Genomic DNA, 17,911 nt, shown 5'->3' with positions numbered 1-17,911 from the left:
AATGTTGGTTGAAATGGAGCGGGGAACAAGTAGTTCCCAGGATAGTGAGGAGAACTTACTTCATGTCCTTCCAACTTGTGCCACAGTTGATCCCAGTCAAGAGGGGAGTTTGAAGTCGCACATAAATAGGCATCTCCCACAGTGCAGCATCCCCTTCACAAGTTCATGTGACAGGAGCAGAATTAGGCCATTCGGCCCATCAAGTCTACTCCACCATTCAATCATGGCTGATCTATCTCTGCCCTTCTACGCCCGCACCTCCAGACTCAGGAACAGCTTCATCCCCAGGGCCATAGCTGCTATGAACCGGTCCTGCTGAGCCAGATGGTCACATCGCATAGTGAACCGGCACAGATCTACTTGCACTTTATTCTGTTTTAAAACTGTTACAATTTGTTTCATTGGGTTGTTTAAATTAATACTGATTAGCTAATTAATTTATTGCATCGTATGGGAGGCGCATTCCCAATCTCGTTGTACCCCTGTACAATGACAATAAAGATATATTGTATTGTTTTGTATTCTCCTGCCTTTTCCCATAGCCCCTGACACCCGCACTGATCAAGTCCTTTAACGCTTCCAGTGGGGACTTGGTATCAGGAACAGCTTTAGTGCCCAATAGGTGAACTTGGTAACTATCCCCATTGTCGGGTTTGAAGTCTCTCCCTCTAATTTTCCTCGACCAAAAATATTTCAAATCTTACTGGGATCCAGCTGCCTAGAGCATTGGTGTAATTCACCATTAAAAAAAAACACCAATTGATTGGTAACATTCACTGGATTGTGAAATACGCATTCACCACAGTGGCACAGCTGGTAGAGCCACTGCCTCACAGCGCCAGCGACCCAGGGTTCGATCCTGAATGGATGTTCTCTGTGTGAAGAAGGGTCCCGAAACGTCATCCATTCCTTCTCTCCCGAGATGCTGCCTGACCCGCTGAGTTATTCCAGCATTTTGTGAATAAATACCTTCGATTTGTACCAGCATCTGGTTATTTTCTGATACTTCTCTGTGTTTGGAGTTTGCTCGTTCTCCATGTGACCGTGTGGGTTTCCTCCGGGTGCTCCAGTGGTCCTCCGATATCTCCAAAGATGTGCGGGTTTGCGGGTTAATTACAGGGAGTGGATGAGAAAGTGGGATAACATAGAACTAGTGTGTATGGGTGATCAGTAGTGGAGTCAGTAGGGTCAGTTTCCGTGCTGAAGGTAGACACAAAATGCTGGAGTAACTCAGCGGGTCAGGCAGCATCTCTGGAGAGAAGGAATGGGTGACGTTTCGGGTCGAGCCCCTTCTTCAGGACACTGGGTTGCACCCTGCCCACGCTTGTACCTTTAAAACTAAAACTAAACCATTGAACGCTGAGTGATTATCAAAGGTTTCCAGACGTGAGAAATCAAGATAAAGCGCTTGGCGTGAACAAGCCGGACAGGGAGTGGTTAGTTGTTTACACTGCGAGAGACGGCACATTAAAAGGACGCTGAAATCTGGGAGGCGCCCAATACAATACTCCCTTTCCCTCTCCCCCCTCCCTCCCTCCTCCCTCTTCCCTCTTCCCTCCTCCTCCCTCTTCCCTCCTCCTCCATCCTCCCTCCTCCTCCGCCCTCCCTCCTGGATTGTGGAGCAAGCGGCAGATCGATAGGAACCAGCAACCAGCGTTAACGCCGCAGGAATGATGCGCGCCTTGTGTGTTCTCGCTGTGGTCTTGGTGTCCCTTGGAGCGGCGCTGGCCGGTAGGTGTCAACCATCGTTCAGCGCTTGTACCTCCCGTCCCGAGTTGGGATAACGATCGGATTTGGGTTTCCCCCAAGCTGATTTTTCTTGGAACAACGACCTGTGCCAACTGTGGCGAGTGAAATGGGGAAAGGGGGAAGAGAATGGAGATGCCAGCGAAAGTCTGGTGCTGAGAAAATGAGTTGAGAGGAGACAAAGTGTAGAGGCTTCAGAACACAGAGGGGCTTGTTGGAGAGAGAAGGGACGCACGGGGAGGGAGAAATCGGATCCCTGCGGAGGGGAGGGAGGGTGGAGGGTGGGGGGTGGGGGGGGGGGGGATAACAAATCGAACAGCCAAAGGCTTGGATAGAGTGGATGTGGAGAGGATGTTTCCACTAGTGGGAGAGTCTAGAACCAGTCGTAGCCTCAGAATTAAAGAACGTTCCTTTTGGAAGAAGACGAGGAGGAATTTATTTAGTCAGAGGGTGGTGAATCTGTGGAATTCATTGCCACAGACTGCTATGGAGGCCAAGTCAATTGATATTTTTGAGGCAGAGATAGATTCTTGATTAGTATGGGTGTCAGGGGTTATGGGGAGAATGGGGTTAGGAGGGAGAGATGGATCAGCCACGATTGAATGGCGGAGTAGACTTGATGGGCCGAATGGCCCAATTCTGCTCCTATCACATGACCTTAGAAATCACCAGAATGGGTGAGGTCCAACAATGGCGGAGTAGACTTGATGGGCCGAATGGCCCAATTCTGCTCCTATCACATGACCTTAGAAATCACCAGAATGGGTGAGGTCCAACAGTCTCCCCCAATTACCCACAGAGCTCCCAGGCTGACTGCTAACATTCGGCCCATCTAACGAGGGGTAGCAGTAACAAGAGACTGCAGATGATGTAATCTTGAGCATAGTGCAGGAGGAACCCGGCGTCTGGGCAGGGAAGGAGGGGCAGCGTCCCAGTATTTTAAGAAACTGGAAATCTTGGACTGCGACTTGGTTCGGAACTTTTCCCGCGGCAGACACCGGCCACACCTGTAGAGGCGAAAAGCAACGATGGCAGATCACATTTCTAGAGGTGGGCGCCAGGAACTGCAGATGCTGGTCTACAGAAAAAGGCATCATGTGCTGGAGTAACTCAGCGGGCCAGGCAGCATCTCTGGAGAACTTGGTAGGTGACGTTTTGGGTCGGGACCCTTCAGAGGTTATGGGGAGAAAGCTTAGGGGGGAGAGATTGATCAGCCATGATTGAATGGCGGAGCAGACTTGATGGGCCGAATGGCCTGATTCTACTCATCGCTTATGACCTTCTTCAGACCCCTTCAGTTATTTTCTAACACTTCTTACTGTTCGCAATACCGCCCACAATGTTTAAAATCATCATATCTCCTCGTTACAACATCTATTACTTTCTACCATTGTGACGTTCGGTGTTGCACTTCACGATATTATATCACCATCATTATAGAAAGCATTTTGCAATAAATGCGATACACGTGCAAAGTTTTATTAGCCATGGCAGTATTTTGAGTTTTGCCAGCTCTGATCTGTAATCAAATCCATTAATTTGTAGGATGCTGTATTGTTTTGTGTTGTTGTGTTATTGCATTAAAGTTGCAGCCAGTATGAGTGTCATTGTCCTGTTCGCGGACGTGTGACAATGAAATACTCTTGATTCTTGAGCAAAATCTAGTGCTGGAGGAACTCAGCGGGTCAGGCAGTGTCTGTGAAGGTAATGGACAGGCGACGTTTCGAGTCGGGACGCTAAAGAAGGGTTTCGACCCAAAGAGTCACCTATTTCTTTTCTCCAGAGATGCAGCCTGACCTGCTGAGTTACTCCAGCATTTTGTGTCGCCTCTCCTCAGACTCTTGGATTGACAGACTGTTACCCCAAAACATAAGACAATAACTGCAGATGCTGGTACAAATCGAAGGTATTTATTCACAAAATGCTGGAGTAACTCAGCGGGTCAGGCAGCATCTCAGGAGAGAAGGAATGGGTGACGTTTCGGAGACCCGAAACGTCACCCATTCCTTCTCTCCTGAGATGCTGCCTGACCCGCTGAGTTACTCCAGCATTTTGTGAATAGTTACCCCAAAACATCATCTGTCCATTTCCTCCACGGACGCTGCCGGACCCGCCGAGTTTCCGATTTGTTCTGAACCTTTTCATGTCTCTAGATTCCCTTCCCCCTTGACTCTCAGTCTGGAGAAGGGTCTCGACCCGAAACGTCACCTACTCATTTTCTCCAGAGATGCTGCCTGGCCCCAAGTTGAGTTACTCCAACTTTTTGTGCCTGTCTTTGGTGTAAACCAGCATCTGCAGTTCCTTCCTACACGAGTCTGAAGAAGGGTCTCGACCTGAAACGTCACCCGTTCCTTCTCCCCCGAGATGCTGCCTGACCCGCTGAGTTACTCCAGCATTTTGTGTCTACCTTTGATTTAAACCAGCGTCTGTAGTTTTCGTTCCTACACATCCTTCCAACACGAGTTCCTCGGGATCTTATAGACAATAGACAATAGGTGCAGGAGGAGGCCATTCGGCCCTTCGAGCCAGCACCGCCATTCAATGTGATCACGGCTGATCATTCTCAATCAGTACCCCGTTCCTGCCTTCTCCCCATAACCCCTGACTCCGCTATCCTTAAGAGCTCTATCCAGCTCTCTCTTGAATGCATTCAGAGAATTGGCCTCCACTGCCTTCTGAGGCAGAGAATTCCACAGATTCACAACTCTCTGACTGAAAAAGTTTTTCCTCATCTCAGTTCTAAATGGCCTACCCCTTATTCTTAAACTGTGGCCCCTTGTTCTGGACTCCCCCAACATTGGGAACATGTTTCCCGCCTCTAACGTGTCCAACCCCTGAATAATCTTATACGTTTCGATAAGATCTCCTCCCATCTTTTAGTGACTTGCTCAAGATTGAAACTTCTGCAGTTCCTAGTGTCTCCACTCTTGAATCATTTCCGTCTCCATTGCCTGACCCGCTGAGTTGTGATCCATGACGTTGCCTACTCCATGTTCTCCAGAGATGCTGCCTGACCCGCTGAGTTGCTCCTTTTGACACTTGAGGTATCTCCAGTTGTGGTTAGCAGAGCCCCCTGCTGGTAATCCAGCTGCGGCGCATCTGAACCTCCTGATCTTGCCCGCTCCAGTACATTTGCCAGAAGACCATCTGGGACATCCATCGCAGGAGGCGAAAGCACACTCTACGTGCAGTGGGCTAGTCTGACACTGTGATGTACAACAGGCCGTGGTGGACCTCAATGTCCTCTCAGAGTCTTTTTCAGTTTCCAAAAATAAACATTATTCAGTATAAAAAATATATACAAAATATGAACAGTGCCAAAAACACTTCCTACATTCTCTGTGTCTGTACATTTACTAGTGTCATATTTGGTAGTGTTCGCTAACTGTCCCTAAACCAAGCACTTTGCCACTTGTGGCCCTCTGGGGTGACATCCCTTCCCTTGTTTGAGGGGTGTCCCCACAAGAATCTGCCCCTCAATGTCCAGCAGCGGTGGCCCCGAGACTGTGGTCCTCCCCCACAGGGGCTTGGCGTTGGCTGCACCGAGCTTCAGTGCGTCCCTCAGCACGTACTCCTGCAGTGTGGAGTGGGCCAGTCGGCAACATTCCCCAACGGACAGCTCGCTCCGCTGGGAGACCAACAAGCTCTAGGCAGATGCCTTTCACTGAGTTGATGATCTTCCAGCAGCACTTGGTGTCCATCTCCGAATGTGTCCCTGGGAACAGCCTGTAAATCAGAGAGTCCTCCATTACGGAGGTATTCGGGATGATCCGTGATAAGGATCGTTGCATCATTCTCTAGACTCTCTTCGCAAATCCACACTCTCCACAGAGGTGGGCAATCATGTAGACCAGTAGATCAGCCATGATTGAAAAGCGAAGTAAACTTGATGGGCTGAATGGCTTAATTCTGCTCCTAGAACTTTTGAACTCATGAACCGAGATCTCGTCTCTGTAGCAGCCCTCCCGAGGGCAGCGTGTTCTGGTAGTAAGTGCTCCCCCGGTCAGCCAAGCCAAGTCTTGGTGCTTTTTGGTGAGTTCTGGCAGAGAGGCATTTCACCGTCTCTTCATCACCGACTCTTCCCTGCCTTGTTTGTCCAGGGGTAATCGGTTAAAATGATTAGGATCCAGGTTAGCATTTCCCAACTCCACTCCTGGTCCAGAGGATTAGGCAGGAGTTAAACTGAGGAACCAAGGACTGGGCAAAGGGGAAATTAAAATAAATAATACAGGAAATTACAAAAATATTTTTGTAGTCGTTTGCAAAGGGATCGCCAGCATTGTTTCCATCTGCAAACATCCAAATATTCCTGTGTATGAAAGGACTGCAGATGCTAGTTTAAATCAAAGGTAGACACAAAATGTTGGAGTAACTCAGCGGGTCAGGCAGCATCTCAGGAGAGAAGGAATGGCCTAACCAAATATTCCTGTTGAAATTCAGAAAGTCGTGTTCCTTTTATGAGGCTTCTCATTCACCCGGCAAGACATATTAATATTAGTTTATCCTAGTGAGATAAGGAACTGCAGATGCTACTTTATGAAAAAATCAACAAAGTGCTGGAGTAACTCAGCGGGTCAGGCAGCGCGCAAGAATAAAACGTTTCACTCTACCGCAGTACACGTGACAATAAGCTAAAAAAACATCTCTGGAGAACAGGGTCTCCAATCGGTCTGAAGATGGGTCCCAACCCAAAACGTCACCTGTCCATGTTCTCCAGAGATGCTGCCTAACCTGCTGAGTTACTCTAACACTTTGTGCCAGTTTATCCCACACAAGTTAATTAAATCCTTTGCTTTTTTAACAAAGCTGTGCTGACTTTAGCCTATTTCTTTTTTTATTCTTCCAACCAACAAATATTGTCTGCACATTATTTAAAACTCCACACCCCCTGCTGACTCTCCCATCTTAATTTCCGTTGCTCTGATAATGATATAATTACTAGTTCTTGGAGCTCAGGCAAAGTTATAAAACACTCATTATAGGCCTCGTCAGACAGAGGCAATGTAATAATAAAAATGATGCCATTTCCCTTTCTCTGGGTGAATTGGATCCCTGTTGGGAGAACAGGATGTTGGAACAACAATAGACATTGAACCATCTGTTACTGCAAAAAAAGCCTGCTGTTAGTGGAAAATACAACACTGTCACAATGGGTACAGTAAACCTTCGCAATAACGGACCTCTATATAGTGTACGAAGATAACTGCAGATGCTGGTACAAATCGAAGGTATTTATTCACAAACTGCTGGAGTAACTCAGCGGGTCAGGCAGCATCTCGGGAGAGAAGGAATGGGTGACGTTTTGGGTCGAGACCCTTCTTCAGACCTCTATGTAGCTCATTTCGGTTGTTGTGGACCGAAGCTTCCATTGCATCGCCATCTGCAGGTTGCTCAGAGAGCTGGCGCCTCATGGCGGGAGCGGAGAGCGAGCGGCTGAAGACTGCGTGAGTACCGGGCTCATCGTGTGTGGGGCTGGGGTCTCTGCGACTCCCCGGCCTGTGAATTCACACTACTTCATTACCCCTCCTCCCCTCAATGCTGCGTTTCTCTCCCCCCCCCCCCCCCCCGTCCTTGGGTTAGTCTTTACCTCCCTCACTTAGTTACAGCGGACAGTCGGCAATAGCGGACCCAATCCCGCCAGGGCCTGTTATTGCAAGGGTTTACTGTGTTGCCTTTTCATCCCTTCAGTTTCCTTCTCCCCTGACTCTAAGTCTGAAGAAGGGTGTCAACCCGAAACGTCACCCATACCTTTTCTCCAGAGTTGCTGCCTGACCCGCCGAGTTACTCCGGCATTTTGTATGTATTCTTTCGCAGCTTGACTGGACCGCAGTATACACTGGAATTTAGAAGGATGAGAGGAGATCTTATCGAAACGTATAAGATTATTAAGGGGTTGGACACGTTAGAGGCAGGAAACATGTTCCCAATGTTGGGGGAGTCCAGAACAAGGGGCCACAGTTTAAGAATAAGGGGTAGGCCATTTAGAACTGAGATGAGGAAAAACTTTTTCAGTCAGAGAGTTGTGAATCTGTGGAATTCTCTGCCTCAGAAGGCAGTGGAGGCCAATTCTCTGAATGCATTCAAGAGAGAGCTGGATAGAGCTCTTAAGGATAGCGGAGTCAGGGGGTATGGGGAGAAGGCAGGAACGGGGCACTGATTGAGAATGATCAGCCGTGATCACATTGAATGGTGGTGCTGGCTCGAAGGGCCGAATGGCCTCCTCCTGCACCTATTGTCTATTGACTGAGAGTCTGCATTTACAAGAGCCTCTGCCAGTCATTTTCACATTTTGAAGGCATGATGGAGTTTATTGAGACTCAGAGTGATCATGCAAGAGGCGCAGTTAAAATGCAACGCCAGGGTATGGGACATCCAGTAGGCCTTGGCGAACTAAGCGCAAGTGTTCGGCGAAACAGTTACCGAGTCTACGCTTATTTTTAGTACTATCCTGTGGCAGAACGTGGGTCAGAGAGAGGATGAATAGAAAGCTTCCCTCTTACTCCGCCTTTGGTTGTTTCAGAGCTGGAGCAACAGAGAGACGACACAGACTGGTGTGAACACGACAAGGCACTCCACACACGGTTGAATATTATAGAGAAGGTAACCACGACTATTCCCTTTGTGCTTATCAACTGTGTTATGTGTAACGTGATCTAAAATGGATGATGACTTGGAGTTTTGCAGTGCGGGACGAAGCCATTGACCTCCAACAGAACTGGAACAAAAATAAAAATACTACAGATTTCTGGAAGTACGGGCTTAGGAAAGTAGGGAGAGGAGACAGGAAGAAAAGTGGTGACATTGTTGACAATTGCTATGGAAGTTTCACAACAATGATACACTAACTTCCCAGCTGTTGTACCAAACCATGCAATAGAACTTTATTTATCCTAGGAGGGAAATTGATCTGCCAACAGTCATAAAAGCACAAAATACATGAAACATGAAATTAAAGTGACGAGTGGAAAGGATCGGGGATGTACAAAGATTGGGGGAGGAGGGGAGGGGGTCAGTCTCAGTCTCAGTCTACCCCACGACAGAAGGGGGAGGAGTTGTACAGTTTGATAGCCACAGGGAAGAAGGATCTCTGGAGTTCTGTGCAGCATCTTGGTGAGATCAGTCTGTTGCTGAAGGTGCTCCTCAGGTTGACCAGTGCGTCACGGAGGGGGGGAGCTGTATTGTCCAGTTTGTTAATTCTATTGGCATCCGCGGCCTTCGCCCTGCTGCCCCGGCACACGGCAGCGAAGAAATTTGCGCTGGCTACCACCGATTGGTAGAACATTTACAGCATCTTACTGCAGACGTTGAAGGAGTGGAGCCTTCTCAAAAAGTACATCCAATAGACATTAGACAATAGACAATAGGTGCAGGAGGAGGCCATTCAGCCCTTTGAGCCAGCACCGCCATTCAATGTGATCATGGCTGATCATTCTCAATCAGTACCCCGTTCCTGCCTTCTCCCCATACCCCCTGACTCCGCTATCCTTAAGAGCTCTATCTAGCTCTCTCTTGAATGCATTCAGAGAATTGGCCTCCACTGCCTTCTGAGGCAGAGAATTCCACAGATTTACAACTCTCTGACTGAAAAAGGTTTTCCTCTTTTCCGTTCTAAATGGCCTACCCCTTAATTCTTAAACTGTGGCCCCTGGTTCTGGACTCCCCCAACATTGGGAACATGTTTCCTGCCTCTAACGTGTCCAACCCCTTAATAATCTTATTCGTTTCGATAAGATCCCCTCTCATCCTTCTAAATTCCAGTGTATACAAGCCTAGTCGCTCCAGTCTTTCAACATATGACAGTCCCTCCATTCCGGGAATTAACCTAGTAAACCTACACTGCACATCCTCAATAGCAAGAATATCCTTCCTCAAATTTGGAGACCAAAACTGCACACAGTACTCCAGGTGCGGTCTCACTAGGGCCCTGTACAACTGCAGAAGGACCTCTTTACTCCTATACTCAACTCCCCTTGTTATGAAGGCCAGCTCTGACCCTTCTTGTACAGGGCCTCAGCGTTCCTGGACCAGTCCAGTTTACTCTCCTGGTACACTCCAAGGTATTTGTACTGCCTGGTAAACTCCCTGGTAAACTCTCCCTGGGAAATATTTTCTTCCCAGCTGTTATCAGGTGACTGAACCGTCCTCTCATCAAATAGGAAGCTGACCTTCCATCTACCTCATTGCAGAACTTTGAACTATCTTTAATCTGACTTATCTTGCACTAAAAATTGTACCCTTTATCCTTTATCTATGCACTATGGATGTACTGACTGTAATCATGTACATTTTTTTCTCTGAGTGAATAGCACACAAACAAAAGCTTTTCATTGTATCTTGGTATCTAACTAATCTAAACCAAACCAAAGTTGGCGGCACGGTGGCACAGCAGTAGAGTTGCTGCCTTACAGCGAATGCAGCGCCGGAGACTCAGGTTCGATCCTGACTACGGGCGCCGTCTGTACGGAGTTTGTACGTTCTCCCTGTGACCTGCGTGGGTTTTCTCCGAGATCTTCGGTTTCCTCCCACACTCCAAAGACGTACAGGTATGTAGGTTAATTGACTGGGCAAATGTAAAAATTGTCCCTGGTGTGTGTAGGATAGTCTTAATGTGCGGGGATCGCTGGGCGGCGCGGACTCGGTGGGCCGAAGGGCCTGTTTCTGCGCTGTATCTCTAAATCTAAACCACGAAACTAATAAATTAAACTAATCTGAAGCTCCTTCTGAAGTTCACCACTGCCTTTGATGGTTCCAAACTTGCAATCATCAGCTCGGTCTCTGAGATCAAAATGGGAAAGTTCACCAAAGTTCAATTCCATTCGTAACTCCTCACGTAATAGCCCACTTACTGCTTGCGTGCAGTAGGACGTAGGTCACACGAAGGCATGGACTGATAACCGGAGCATAACATGTGCACCAGATAAATATCAGATAATGAATGTCCCGAACAAGATTGAGACTAACCACCGCCCTTTCACACCCAGAACCGCCATTATCAGGTCACATTGTCAATATCCTTGAGGGGGCCTTCATTGACCAGAAACATACCCAGAATGACCAGAAACATACCCAGAATGAGGGTCTCGACCCGAAACGTCACCCATTCCTTCTCTCCCGAGATGCTGCCTGACCTGCTGAGTTACTCCAGCATTTTGTGAATAAATCGAACATACCCAGAATATCCACCTGATTTGTTGTTATTGGTATTGGTATATTTTATTTTAAAAAGACACAACGTGCTGGAGTAACTCAACGGGGCAGGCAGCATCCCTGGACAACACAGACAGGTGATGTTTCAGGTCTGGACTCTTCCTTTGACTCCCTTGTCTGAAACGTCACCTATCCATGTTCTCCAGACAGACTGCCTGACCTGTAGAGCTATTCCAGCACTTTACTGCAGTTGCTTGTGTCTTTATTTTAGTTTAGTTTAGGAATACAGCATGGAGCCATGCCCTTCGATCCACAGAGTGGACTCTGACCGTTTATCACCTGTTCACACTAGTTCTATGCTATCTCACAATCTCATCCACTCCTTGCACACTCGGGGCAATTTACCTACAAACCTGCACGTCTTTGAAATGTGGGAGGAAACCGGAGCACCCGGAAGAAACCCACATGGTCACAGGGAGACATGCAAACAACATACAGACAGCATCCGAGGTCAGGATCGAACCCGGGTCTCTGGCGCTGTGAGGTAGTAATTCTGCCAACTGCGCCACTGTCACATTGTACATTCAGTAATTGACACATGTCCTATGATACAATGAAAAGCTTTGTTTGTGTATTATCCTATCAAATCATACCATACAAGTACAACAGAGAAAAATAAACTGAGTGTGGAATATAGTGTTAGAGCTACAGGGAAAGTGTCGATCAATAAAAAGTGCAAGAACCTCAATGAGGTAGATTGGAAGATCAGGCATTCATCCTTAGCCTATGAGAGGTCTGTTCAAGACTCCGCTATCAGTGGGGAAGAAGGGGTACCTGAATCTGGAGGTACGTGCTCTCAAGCTTTTGTATCTCCTGCCCAGCGGGAGAGGGGAGAAGAGAGAATGACCTGGGTTTGAGCCATCCTTGATTATATTAGCTGCTTTCCCAAGGCAGCGTGAGGTATGGACGGAGTCTATGAGTTTGCAAAGATTTTATTTATATTACCCGTGAGGGTCAGGATCATTCAACTTGAATACCTCAGTGATGCACTTCAATAAAAAGCACTGTATAATAATAATAATAATAATAATAATAATAAGCATTTATTTTATATAGCGCCTTATCAGGTGCTCAAAGCGCTTTACATAAACAATCAAACATAAAAACAAACAGACAAACTATCCTAACGGAGAAGCGGCGAATAAACAACGCCAGCGTCCTCTCACGTCAGGGTCCGGCAGTAGACAACAAAAAACACAGGAAACACAGATACAATTTTTACACAATTTTTACACAAACAGCCATCACAGTGATTGCTCTAGGCACACCCTCACTATGATGGAAGGCAAAGTCTTATCTCCTCCTGATTTCTTCTCCCGTGGTGCCACGAGGTGATCGAGGCTCCCAACTTTTTGAAGCCCCCACCGGGCGATGGAAAGTCCCAGGGCCGAGCCGAGCAGGCCGATGAAGGTCCTGAGCCCCCACCGGGCGATGGAAAGTCCCAGGGCCGAGCCGAGCAGGCCGATGAAAGTCCTGAGCCCCCACCGGGCGATGGAAAGTCCCAGGGCCGAGCCGAGCAGGCCGATGAAAGTCCTGAGCCCCCACCGGGCGATGGAAAGTCCCAGGGCCGAGCCAAGCAGGCCAATGAAGGTCCTGAGCCCCCACCGGGCGATGGAAAGTGCCGCGGCCAGGCCACGCAGGGCGATGAAGGGCCTGCGAGCGGGTCGATCATACCTTGCACTTCGGGGCGGTCGAAGCTGCTACGGCTGGAGCTCCCAAAAGCCGGTCGCCAGCCAGGGACCTGCGAGCTCCCGATGTTGCGGTCTGCAGGGCCCACGGCCGAAGCCTCCGAGATGGTAAGTCCAGGCCCTGCGACCGGAGTCTTCAAGGTCGATCCCAGCTGGAGGCCGCCGACTCCACGATGTTAGGCCGTAGCGCGAACGGAGATACGACACGGTAAAGGTCGCATCTCCGTTGAGGAGGAGATTTGAAAAAAGGTTTCCCCCAACCCCCCCACCACCCCCCCTCACATACACAGAGTTAAAAATAAAACAGAGTTAAAAATAAAACAAAACGTACATTAAACGATGACAGACAAAAAAACAAAAAAAAGACAGAGAGACTGCCGGTGAGCCGCAGTATGAAACGAAGCACTGAGTTGTGACTCATTTAACATTAATCTCCACTCTTCCCTCAGAGCATAGAGCAAACAGTGAGTCACTTGGAGGCTGAAGTGTCCGACCTGCTCAGTTTGATGGAGACTTCAACCATTTCTCTGCCGTCGGGATCTACGACCATTGACATTTTGGAAAGCGGTGCGTGTATTTATGGGCCGGCTCTCTTTCCTTTGTTACTGTATACCTTGGCCTCACCGAAGTGGGACAGTTTGCACTGCATGCCCATTTCAGCCTCCACAGACTAGAAGTTGGAGCGAAACAAATCGCAGATGAGGGAATTCCGAAACAAAATCAGAATGTCCTTCAAACAATCAGCAGATCAGACAGCATCTATGGGGAGAGAAACAGAGTCGATGTTTCAGGTCAATGACTTCAACCAAACTGGATGAATGAGAAGGCGATTGTGTTTGAAGTTGCAAGCTGGTTGACGTAAATAGGTGGTGTTTTGGGTCGGGGCCCTTTTTCAGACTGATTGTAGACAAAATCTTGGCGAGAGGAGAGGCAAGACAAAGCGTGGCATGTAATAGGTGGATACAGGCGAAATGGATTTTTGTTAGGCACGTGGTTGGGACAAAGGCCAGAGATTAAAGCAGAATGTTTGAGACAGAAGGATTGTGAAGCTAGAGGGAGGAATGTAGAATGAGGAGGATGTTATGTACAAGGTTTGTATGTGTATGTGTGCTTGAGTGCAGGTTATGTGTGAGTGAGGTAAGGAGAGGATCAGACTGGGACATCTGGCCTTGATTGAGCCCAAACCTTCACTCACACACAGTCATATAAACATAACACAAAAAGTAAGGAAATTTGTGTTTGGTAGATTATTTCTTTGTTGTAACAATGCTTCTTGGCAATAAATCTTATACCGTTGGAAAGCCTGTTTATTTCCCTTTTAAATGGTGCCACATTTGTAAGGAACATGCATTTGTGGGATGAGCAGCAGAGCTGAGTATGTGGGTTGCACCCATGAAAAATCTGCCAAATCTTCTCTGCCAATGCCAAACAGCTTATTCTGCCATTGACTCTTGTTCGGTGTTGTTTGGGGGATTGGATGATTGAAGTCTGAAGAAACAAGACATATTGGCAATTTAACAATTTATTCATTTAATAAACAGGAGCCTCAGTAGCGTGTGGAAGAACCATACACAGCCACAACAGCCTGGCACCTCCTCCTCATGCTGGTCACCAGCCTGGTCACACACTGTTGTGGGATGGCATCCCATTCTTCAACCAGCATTTGTCGCAAGTCAGCCAACGTGGTTGTGTTGGTCACTCTGGCATGAACAGCACGCCCAAGCTGATCCCACAAGTGTTCAATGGGGTTGAGGTCAGGACTGCTGGCAGGCCATTCCATCCTCTCCACTCCCAAATTCTGGAGGTAGTCTCTGAGAAACCCTGCTCTGTGGGGGCGAGCATTGTCATCTTGGAGGATAGAGTTCGGTCCCAGACTGTGGAGATATGGGATTGCCACTGGTTGCAGAATCTCATCTCGATATCTCTCTGCATTGAGATTGCCTCCAATGATGCAAACCTCGTTTTTCCAGTGAGGGAGATGCCGCCCCACACCATCACACTGCCTCCACCAAAAGAATGTTACTCTATCGGTGCAGCAATCAGCATAGCGTTCTCCGCGTCTTCTCCACACTTTGACCCTATGATCCAACTGCCGTAGGCAGAATCTGGACTCATCGCTGAACATAACGTTCCTCCACATGTTCAGGTTCCAGTGCACGTGTTGCCGACACCAGCGCAAACGGGCCTGATGGTGAAGGGCAGTCATGGCAGGCCTCCTGGCAGCCCTATGAGACCGGAGATCGGCTGCGTGCAGTCGGTTTCGAATTGTCTGGGCAGAGAGCCGTCGGCCATATCGTCCTGCAAACCTTGACTGCAAATCTGTAGAAGACAGCCTACGGTTCCTAAGTGCTGACAGGGTGAGGAAACGGTCTTCTTCGGGTGTCGTCTTCTTGGGACGCCCACTTCGCGGCCTGTCTCTGACATCCCCCGTTATATGGAACTTGGCCTTCACTTTGGAGATGGTACTAGGGCTCACTCCAAATAATGCCGCAACTTGGTTTTGCGGAACACCAGCTTGAAGTTGCCCTATCGCACGGGCCCTATCCAGATCAGTCAAACGTGGCATGCCGATTCTTGGAGCAGACACCTACTGACCACTGTAGCAGGGCCCATGCTCACAGATGCTGCCAATCAGGTGCCAATCAGGCACCTGATTGTCAGCACCTGGGGGTACCAGAAGCTCAAAACAAGTCAATAGCAACAGCAGAATAAGCTGTTTGGCATTGGCAGAGAAGATTTGGCAAATTTTTCAGGGGCGCTACCCATATACTCAGCTCTGCTGCTCATCCCACAAATGCATGTTCCTTACAAATGTGGCACCATTTAAAAGGGAAATAAACAGGCTTTCCAACGGTATAAGATTTATTGCCAAGAAACATTGTTACAACAAATAAATAATCTACCAAACACAAATTTCCTTACTTTTTGTGCTATGTTTAGTTGCTCATTCATTAGTTCATGGTTAAATGGCCCCTGAAGTGCCATTCCAAGTTTACGCGGTGTTGGCTGGGTACTGGTTACAGCAGTACTTGGAAATGAAGAAGGGAGTAACTTGTGAAACCAGTCTCTGTTTAACTCTCCTTGTCTTCCTAGGTTTGGTTTGAACTGCCATCTTCATGCTGCAAAATTCCACATCAAAGGGAAAATGTAACAACTCCACAAAAAATGCCACATCAATAACAGAAAATATCATTAAAAATATTACATCAACAACTACAGCAAGAATATGTCTAGAGAAATACTCACAAGCATACTCAACAATACGCCTTTTATAAATTACAATTATTTGTCGTTGTCAGTGGATGTTCTGTTCTGCTCCACATACAGGTCAATACCTGCTGAACTTTCACTGGAATTACTATACGAACAGGATGCCTCCAAGATTCTGCCATAAAGTGACTCAAGACTTACCTGGTTTGCTTTGTCTTGTCTTTTGTAACTGTTCTTAATTCTAGAATTTCTTGAAGATAATTATAAAATGTTTTATTCTTAATGTTTTAATGTTTTATGCTTTATTCTTAATTGTTTACTGTATGTTCGTGTTGTTACTTGCGAGCGGAGCACCAAGGCACATTCCTTGTATGTGTACATACTTGGCCAATAAACTAATTCAATTCAATTCAAAATGAATCGCAGGTGCCCACAGCAATCTCTACGGTGAAAAAAAAAGACACAGAGTGCTGGAGTGACTCAGCGGGTCAGGCAGCATATCTGGAGAACATGGATAGATGACGTTTCGGGTCGGAACCCTTCCTCAATCTGATGTTCCCCAAAAACGCTGCCTGACCCGCTGAGCGACTCCAGTACCTTTGTGTCTTTTTTTGGTAAATCAGCACCTGCAGTTCCTTGTATCCACATTTCATGGCTCCACTCCAAAGTCTCCTCATGGTACGCCTACTTTGAAGAAGTTCCCCTCTCTTCGATAGGAGTTCTGTGAGACCCTCCCTCACTGCTCCCCCTCTGTGATTCCTGCTGCTCTTAGACTAAAGAAGGGTCCCAACCCAAAAAGTTGCATGCCCATGTTCTCCAGAAAAGCTGCCTGGACCCGTTGAGTTACTCCAGGACATGGTGTCCTTGTTTTGTAAACCAGCATCTGCAGTTCCTTGAGTCCACAACCTCCATTGGTACGACATCCCTGGGGGACATTGGTTAAGGTTCTTCAATGTGAATGTTTCAGCAGGTGACTTTTTACCTCTAGTTCCTGAAGAGAAATTAGAACGTGGTGCAGAAATACTAATTATTCTAAAGTTTTAACACAAAAGTTGATCCAACAGATTCCAGCCAGGATCTGTGCTCCACAAGAGCCTTTCTCCAACCATCTTCAACTTAGTTTAGTTTAGTTTAGAGATACAGCGTGGAAACAGGCCTTTTTAGCCCACAGAGTCCGTGTCGACCAGCGATCACCCCATGCACTAGTTCTATCCTACTCACTAGGAACAATTTACAGAAGCCAAATAAGCTACAAACCTGCACATCTTTGTTCTCACCCACTAGTGGAGTTTTCTTCTCGACATCAACTCATGGATGCAGTCATCACCTTAATGAAACCCGAACCAGATCTGGGAAACAGAGCCACCAGTCTGATTCATCCAACCTGATCAGTGTTTTAATAGAACAGCATTAGCAACATACATTTTTCAGAGTAGGAAGGGAAACATTACCTACTCTTTAAATAGGTGAGTCACCAGATCTCCAGCACTTGACATGAATCCAAGATTAATCTCAGGGTTTCACTACATCCGGCGATAAGGGCATCATAGCAGCTGGTGGAGCCGTTTCAGTGGTGCAATGGTGCGTTACTGTCACGTCTACACTGCACAGTGAAATGCTTTTTGCGTAGTTCACACATGCACGAGTCGCCATATTTTGGCGCCATTTACAAAAATTCCATGCGATCGATGTACTGGAGCTTCTCCAGGCTGCTGCATGGCCTCCTCCGTCACGCTGGGGATCACGGTGGCGCAGCAGCGGTAGAGTTGCTGCCTTACAGCAAATGCAGCGCCGGGTTCGATCCTGACTACGGGTGCTGTCTGTACGGAGTTTGTACTTTCTTCCCGTGACCTGCGTGGGTTTTCCCCGAGATCTTCGGTTTCCTCACAGACTCCAAAGACGTACAGGTTTGTAAGTTAATTGGCTTGGGTACATGTAAAAATTGTCCCTAGTGGGTGCAGGATAGTGTTAATGTGCGGGGATCGCTGGTCGGTGCGGACTCGGTGGGCCGAAGGGCCTGTTTCTGCGCTGTATCTCTAAACTAAACCCTCGACCGGCTC

General features: G+C 47.6%; 1 protein-coding gene across 1 annotated transcript; it reads left to right on the top strand.

The window, feature by feature from the left end:
• The first annotated feature begins 1,501 nt into the window (after positions 1 to 1,501).
• On the top strand, positions 1,502 to 16,138 carry LOC144609979 (placenta-specific protein 9-like). The gene is made up of 4 exons (XM_078428392.1): positions 1,502 to 1,731; positions 8,267 to 8,346; positions 13,091 to 13,208; positions 15,735 to 16,138. Exons 1-4 carry the CDS (start codon positions 1,671 to 1,673, stop codon positions 15,743 to 15,745), a joined length of 270 nt encoding a protein of 89 aa, XP_078284518.1. The 5' UTR covers positions 1,502 to 1,670; the 3' UTR covers positions 15,746 to 16,138.
• The last annotated feature ends 1,773 nt before the right edge of the window (positions 16,139 to 17,911 follow it).

Source organism: Rhinoraja longicauda, chromosome 35 (assembly GCF_053455715.1).
Source record: "Rhinoraja longicauda isolate Sanriku21f chromosome 35, sRhiLon1.1, whole genome shotgun sequence".
NCBI classification, from domain to species: domain Eukaryota; kingdom Metazoa; phylum Chordata; class Chondrichthyes; order Rajiformes; family Arhynchobatidae; genus Rhinoraja; species Rhinoraja longicauda.
This window is presented reverse-complemented; position numbering and strand designations above follow the sequence as displayed.

What these genes read in the sequence shown, in the direction of transcription:
- LOC144609979 (XM_078428392.1), top strand. Translation starts at nt 1,671, where the DNA reads ATGATGCGCGCCTTGTGTGTTCTCGCTGTGGTCTTGGTGTCCCTTGGA. An exon ending in CCTTGGAGCGGCGCTGGCCG is followed by an intron (nt 1,732 to 8,266) that starts GTAGGTGTCAAC and finishes TGGTTGTTTCAG; the next exon opens with AGCTGGAGCAACAGAGAGAC. An exon ending in GGTTGAATATTATAGAGAAG is followed by an intron (nt 8,347 to 13,090) that starts GTAACCACGACT and finishes CTCTTCCCTCAG; the next exon opens with AGCATAGAGCAAACAGTGAG.